Here is a 7558-nt window from a genome sequence, read left to right as displayed (position 1 = left end):
GTTAGAGATCCGCCCACGCACTTTTCGCAAGAAGTTGTAAAACGCGATTTTACATTGACAACAGAAATGAGATTCATTGCTTGACAGAAGAGAAAGAGATTCAGAAGGCATCAAGGATAAGTTCGAATTTGCATGTCTTGACCATTGAATTGTACATTGCTGGCTAAATGAAACATCGGAATTGTGCAAGGAACGTATGTTGCTAGGATTGAACTTTATCAATCACGAGGCTGTATTCCCAAATGGCAATAACAGTAGCTGTTCATGACTCAGTTACTCCGTGTTAAATGTCAACGGAGTCGATAATATTCAAATCACGTTTACCAGATCAGCGTTGACATTTTCGACTTTTGTTGGGTCAAAACTCAAAAGGGTTGAAGGAGCAACGCCATGCTCAGCCAATTATTATTATCTGAAGAAGGATCGAGATGCTGATGATGGCCGCAGTCGTAGTTAAAGGGAATCAAAAGATAACATTAAAAATAGGAACACGCATAGATCCAACGACGTCTCCACTTGATTTTGTCATCAATTACTGATTATCTCAGAATGGTGTCATGCCAAACGATAAAGAACACGTGGCGCACACGCAATAGTTCAAGAGAGAGAAAGTCAAAGAACACGTGTCATAGCATGCTCGTGCTTTCCTCTCTTCCTTCTCTCCCATCACCCTCGTGTTGCTCGTTGCCCTCTTAAGTACAAGAGAGGGCCATTCTTGAGCCTTTCAATACCGTTGAAAAGTCCCCTTTCTCTCTCTCTCTCTCTCCGTTTAACTTCCCGGGTTTTGTTTTGACTCTCGTTTTGAAGTGCCTGGCCTTCCACCTGGATATATATATAACCAAGCCACCCCAAACAAATTCACAATCTTCTCAGCTATCCCTTGTCTCTTCTCTCATCATAAGAGTTCATCAATCATCGCACTCAAATTCTATTGCACTTGGAGTTGGCATCAAGATTGCATCGTCAGCTCGTCAATCCGGTCACATCACACCGCGAGCAAATGGACAACAACAATGAAGTGGAAGTTCCTCCATTCTTTCTCTGTCCCATCTCGCTGGAGATCATGAGAGATCCGGTCTCCCTCTCGACGGGCATAACCTATGATCGAGAGAGCATTGAGACATGGCTGTCCACGTCCAAGAACAGCTTGTGCCCCATCACCAAACGGCCAATCTCTGACATGGACCTGACCCCGAACCACAACCTCCGCCGCCTGATCCAATCTTGGTGCACCCTCAACTCATCGCATGGCATCGAGCGGATTCCAACCCCAAAGTCTCCCATCAGCAAAGCCAAGATCGCCAAGATCCTGCGAGATGCCGAGAAGCCTCAACTCCAGCAGAAGTGTCTTAGGTGGCTGAGATCTATCGTTTCTCATAATACTTCAGCCAAGCGTTGCATGGAAGCCACCGGCGCCGTTGAGTTCTTGTCCTCCCTGATAAATACAACCTCACAAAATCAGTCATTGGCATTGGAAGTTGGGTCACTGGTCGACATCAAAACAACGAGTGATGACGCGCTGTATATCCTCTACCATCTCCAGCTCTCCGAACTGGGCCTCAAGAGCCTTGTCGCCAAGGACAGTGCGTTCACCGAATCACTCACACGCATCATGCAGCGTGGACCTTACGAGTCGAGGGCGTATGGGGTGCTGCTGCTCAAGTCAATGTTTGAGGTGGCCGAGCCAATGCAGATCATCACCCTGAGGCAGGAGTTCTTTGCTGAGGCGGTCCAAGTCCTGCACGACCAGATCTCTCACCAGGCCACCAAGGCCACACTGAAGCTACTGATAAACCTATGCCCTTGGGGCCGAAACAGGATCAAAGCTGTTGAATCCGGGGCAGTCTCGGTATTGATTGAGCTGCTTTTTGATTGCTCTGACCGGAGGACCAGCGAGTTAATGTTGATGTTGTTGGAGATGCTGTGTCAATGTGCCGAGGGGAGATCGGAGTTGCTAAGGCATGGGGCGGGCATTGCGGTTGTGTCAAAGAGGATACTTAGGGTTTCACAGATGGCTAGCGAGAGGGCAGTCCGAATTCTGCTCTCTGTCTCCAAGTTCTCGGCAACCGCGAGCGTTGCGCAAGAAATGTTGCAGTTGGGCGTCGCAGCAAAGCTGTGTTTGGTTCTGCAAGTGGACTGTGGGCGGAAGATCAAAGAAAAGGCGATTGAGATACTAAAATTGCATGCCAGGGTTTGGAGGCACTCTCCTTGTATACCCTCCAATTTGCTCTCTTCACACCCATCTTGAAATGCACCACTTGTTGTACCAATTCAATCTTGATCAAGGCAAGATCTTAGACCATATTTAAATGGTAGATCTCCGCCACATGTTCTCCTACTTGGAGAAACAAAATATGGCGTTGAACAAAAGGATCGAGTATGCTTGGAAAGTTTCTGATCTGTTGGGCTGCTTCAGCTCGATGGCAGAGGGGCCAGTCCAACGAATGATAATGACTGAATGGTCGTCGTGGGCGGAGTGATGAGACCACGATTATTGAGTAGTCGGCCTTTGGATAAGCGTTTGTATAATCTTGTTGCTAAATTCTATGAGTAATGTAGGGTGGTATATGCGGAAGAGAGTAAATGTGTATATTTTGATTCAGTTCATGGAACTAAGAACTAAGAAATTCAGTTCATGGAACTAAGAACTAAGAATCAGATCAGATCGATATTCACTAATTCCTATTTTATGGAACTGTGAATCAAATTGGTGTCGGGCAATTCCCTTTTCAATTGAATCGATCGATTTTTTTTCCTCACACCTATGTATAGTCATTAGGAGCGTATTTCATTATTTCATCTCATTGGGTTGGTGGCAAATGGTTCTAAGCTTAATAAAATGGACTGAGCCCGTGAAGAGGGACAATTCGGCCAAGGCTTGGAGACGAGATGGCCGAAATTCAAAAAAGAAAAGGACAAACTTCTGAGAGTTGGGTTTAGCCCGTTAAAGTCGAAGGCTTAATTAAAATAAGCCCTTAAAAGATCAAGCCTACCATTAATTTAACCCACAAGTGAGCTAAAATTCGGTCAGCTCATGCATTAGGCTCGGCTGAAATTTTACAAGGGAAGGGAACTTTTGAGTTTGATTAAAATAATTTCAGCCCATTAGAATTCAATTAGTCAAAGCCTTAGATGAGCAGAGCCCCTTTATCTTAATAAGGTGAAGATTAAGCTCGTAAAGTTAGGCTACGTTTGGTCGTTTGAATTTCTAACAAAAATAGGACTGGATATAATAGGATATGAAGTATAAAGAAATTTGGTATATCATATCTACTGTTTCATGATTGCAATAATAAAATCAAATATATTCACATCATATCATGTATATTGCTAAGTATAAACGGTATATCAATATAAATAAACCCCAAATTTTATAAAAGGAAATGGTAGAAATCTCTCGCGGCATTTTTGTCTACTTTATTTTTATTTGCTTTTTTTTTTTTTTCCACTCTTTTTAATTAATTTCTTTTTTATTATTTCTTTCCTTATTTCCCTTCCATCATTCTCTAATAAAATTTTATTAAATAGAAAATATACCTAAAATATCAAAACACCTAAAATATGTAATGAATATATATTTATATATTGAATTTATATTATACTGAAAATAACAATAAGATTAAATTAACTATATTTTATTGAATTTCTTATGCATAATTTAAATATTTTTTACGTTGAAATATAATTTTAAATTTGTTACCTCAAGAAATTTATTATTTGAGAAAAATAACTTTCTTTTACGGATATTAGAAATTATATTTACATTTATCTTACCTCTCTCATGAGATAATTTTATCCAGTTTATATCCCATTTATATCTAATTTTATCATATCTTAAGTAGGCACCAAATACAGGATAAATTTTATCCTATCTTGAATTTTAAGGTTAAACCTAGGATTAACACTATATAAACATATCAATGCTTTACAATTAAGGGGGTCGGCAATTAGAAATCAAGCACGCTAGAGACGGAGGGAGGGAGGGAGGGAGGGAGTTTCTTGGCTAAGCCCTTGGTCGTGCTTCGACAACGTTGTTGCTTTGCCATCCCCGCTCCAATCGAGACTTCTCTGCTTTAGCTAGCTAAGCCCGCAGACACTACTGCTCTGTGCCAAGGAGGTTCTGCCGTACCTCGTGATGCTGCCGTCACCACTGCCACCGGAAGTCGAGCCCTGCACCGACGCTACCTTCGATCTGGTGCTTCTCGCCCAACGAAAACGCTGACCTCTCCGTTCCCCCGTGGCAATCTGCTGCTTTCCTAGCCCTCGTCGATTGACCATGCTGCTCCAAGCCCGCGCCCATTGCTGATTTGCAAGCTGCTTACTGCTTTTCCGAGCCACCTGCAGACTTGCATCGTGACTCACCCGCTACCAATCCGTGCCCACCTCGCGGCCAACTACAAAGCCGCTGTTCCACTTCACTTGTTACAGTTGTTTCTGTCTCGTAGGTTTGAAGAAATCCTCAACGGTGGTAAGCCAGCTTTGCTACCTCATCCATGATCACCAAGCCATACAGCGAGTTGTCATTGGCCGTGAGAAAACTCACCATCGAGAGCAGGTCCTAGCTAATTAAGGAGTCACCACTGGTGTCCTTGGTCGAGCACCACCATTGTTGGCTACACAATAAGCACCACCGCGCCAGCATCACTGACCAGCGCCGTCCGTTAGCCCAAGCTGCCGGCCTCAATTTGGAAGTTGCACATTCAGATTTGGTAAGATGCTTATCCGACTTGATTCGGGAGTATTATTACCTATTTTAAACATGTCATGATCTAATTGAATATGCATTATCCATTAGGATTTTATTGATAAAAATCATGATAGTTACAAATTTGATCTGCAAGACCTCAGATCATTTTTTAATTATCTTGATTTTTTCTGGGATATTCTAATGATTAAGATTGCAATAATTGCTAATTTCACGATAGATTTTTTTTTTTTTCAATTAGCATAATCTTTTTTTTTTTTTGAAATCATGATGAATATCTCAAGCTAGGTTGGATATACTTGCTTATCTTTGATGTAGATAATCTTCCTATGTTGAAAACACAATAATATCGCATCAATTTTTCAGATAAAATTGCATGCTTAGATATTATTTAGAGAATTTGGATAGGTTTCCCAATTACAATAGGATTTAATTCATATTATTTCCTAGTTTGTATAGTATGCCTTTGTTCTAAATAATTTATTTCCATGAAATTTTACTTGCAAATTTTCGTTAAAAAATATATAAAAAATAAACATGTGCATGTCATATAGATTTAGTTGCACCATCCATGCATCATTATTTACCGTGTCATCAATGCGATGTCATCATGCTACATCATGCCATATTACTTGCCATATCATATGCCAAATCATCTATGCCTTGTCATCAATTCCATGTCATTTAATGTTTGCATGTTTAGGGTCATTTGATTTAGAATGGATGACATGTTAGAATAAATTGCATGTTTAACTTAAGTTAGAATTGCATATAGTTAGCTTCCTTATATGAAAAGAAAAATCAAATAAAAAAAGTGAATTAATTAGAGTTGTTAATTACTTAATAGAAATCATGCTAGGTTAAGATAGAATTTCTTTTTAATAAATACTTTGCAGATGTTAGGAAAATTAATTAATGTGCTTCAGTTGTGTCACGGGCCGATTGATTGGGATTGTGACCGCGCGGCGACTCGGGCTATTTTGGATCACTCAAGTCAAGCCTTGCTCGATCGAATGCTCACTCACTCGCACACCCGGATTGTACAGAGAAAAATTTTAGAGAGAGGAGCTCTTGAAAGAAAGGAGCTTTGATATTATTGAAATGGTTGGATAGTTCCAAATGAGGGGAGGACACCCCTTCTTATACTCAAGGCCCTTGGATTACATCTGTTGATCTAGATTTTATCCGGCAAACGAGATCGCACCGCCTCAACTACCGACATAAATGACAACTACTAGCTACCGACATAAATAAAGATAGAGTCTTCTAGATCGAGGGTAATGACAATGTCGCCTGCCTTTGGAAACTTTAGGGAGAAGACTTGATGGGAATCCAAGTGAAAGCAGGAGGTCCTCCACGAATGAGTCACGGCCGTCCATTGGGAACCTCTCGGATTGGTCTTCTTTTGAGCCGTGACATTATCCTCCACTCAATCGAGCGACGCCCTCGTTGATCACAGCTTGACAGGCGGCCTTCTTGGTACTAGCACGGGCTTTGGCACGGGCTTTCTTGTTTCGGTTTCACTTCGCTCGAACGCTCACGAACGAAGGACCCCATCCTTCTATGATCAGCTTGGACTTGGCACACGACTCCATCTTCGGCTTGGACAGAGCATGCAGTGCATACTCAACCTCGGGGAAGAGTACTTGAATTGGCATGGCGTGTGTTGGAGTAGGATCCAACTCTACGTTCGGCTTCACCTTGGCCAACTTGTTCAAGAGCTTCACAGACTTCAAGCTTTCGTCGAGGCGCCGGATTGTGGCGATGGTCTTGGTGACGACCACTCATTTGATCATGGGAATCATCGATGGGCATTTTGGGTCGAGGATCATAATGCACTTGGTCCTCATGTTGATCATGGCTCTCATGCTATTGAAGAATTGCATACCAAGAATGATATCATAATCAACGAGTGGGATTACCTCTTATGCCATCTTGCCCTTCCATCCGCCAATTTTGATGTCCACATCTGAAGTCGATCCTACACCATGGACGCCCTCCGAGTTGATAGGCTTCAAGGAATTCCCGGTTGGCTCCACGCGAAGATTCAAGGCCTTCGCCACTTCAGTCGACATGAACATGTTCAACGCACCCGTGTCAACAAAATCGTATAGTGTTCGCCAGCACACGTTGACTTCCACGAAGAACATTTCCGAGTTCAACGCAGCTTCTTTTTCTTTGGTTGGCGATTGAGCTTAGACGAAGTTGATCATCTTCACAACTCCAAGCTGGATTTGTCGCCTCTCTTCTTTTGGCTCATCCTTCTCTTCAATGGAAAGGAGGGCGTTGATTCAACCCTTCTTCAGGCACTTTTGAGTCCAGTGCGGACCTTTGCATATGAAACAAGGAGAAGGCGGGGATTGATCGAATTTACTCGTCGTGCAATTTGTTTGTGGTCAACCCCTTTGGAAAGATGGCTTGGAAGACCCTTCTCCCCACGTCTTGACTCGGCCGCTTTGATCATGCACGCCTCAAGGAGTGTTTCTTCCTTCGTCTTCAGATCGGTTCGACCTCCACTCTCTTGGCCTATTCCTTGGTTTGGCTTTGGTGAGGTTGATGAGTGACTCGGCTACACTTAGCGCTCTCGCGAGACTCGTCACATCCCGACACTTGAGCTCAAGTAGTGCCCACGGCTTCAATCCATCCATGAACGCTCCGAGAGCCTCCTCTTCGCTTAGGTTGCGAATTTGGAGTTTGAGCTCCGTGAACTCCTTCACGTACTTTCGGATCGCACCTCTTTGCTTGAGGCAATGGAGCTTGCTACTGGTTTCTTGTTGAGCAAACTCAGCGAAGAAGTAATCACAGAACTCCCTCACGAAGTCGTCCCATGTTTCCACGAGATTAGCACTGTGC

The 7558-nt window shown here is 42.8% G+C and overlaps 1 protein-coding gene across 1 annotated transcript; it reads left to right on the top strand.

Annotated features, from left to right (window-relative positions):
* Positions 1–982: 982 nt before the first annotated feature.
* Positions 983–2248, top strand: LOC104427546 (E3 ubiquitin-protein ligase PUB22). Its single transcript, XM_010040626.3, has one exon. The coding sequence runs from the start codon at positions 1001–1003 to the stop codon at positions 2246–2248; it is 1248 nt and encodes a 415-aa protein (XP_010038928.2). The 5' UTR covers positions 983–1000.
* The last annotated feature ends 5310 nt before the right edge of the window (positions 2249–7558 follow it).

This window comes from Eucalyptus grandis, chromosome 11 (genome assembly GCF_016545825.1).
Source record: "Eucalyptus grandis isolate ANBG69807.140 chromosome 11, ASM1654582v1, whole genome shotgun sequence".
Classification (NCBI taxonomy): Eukaryota; Viridiplantae; Streptophyta; class Magnoliopsida; order Myrtales; family Myrtaceae; genus Eucalyptus; species Eucalyptus grandis.
Note: the sequence above shows the minus strand (reverse complement) of the source record. Positions and strands in the feature narration are given on the sequence as shown.

Excerpts from the sequence above, each read along its gene's own strand:
- LOC104427546 (XM_010040626.3), top strand. The coding sequence starts at position 1,001 with ATGGACAACAACAATGAAGTGGAAGTTCCTCCATTCTTTCTCTGTCCC.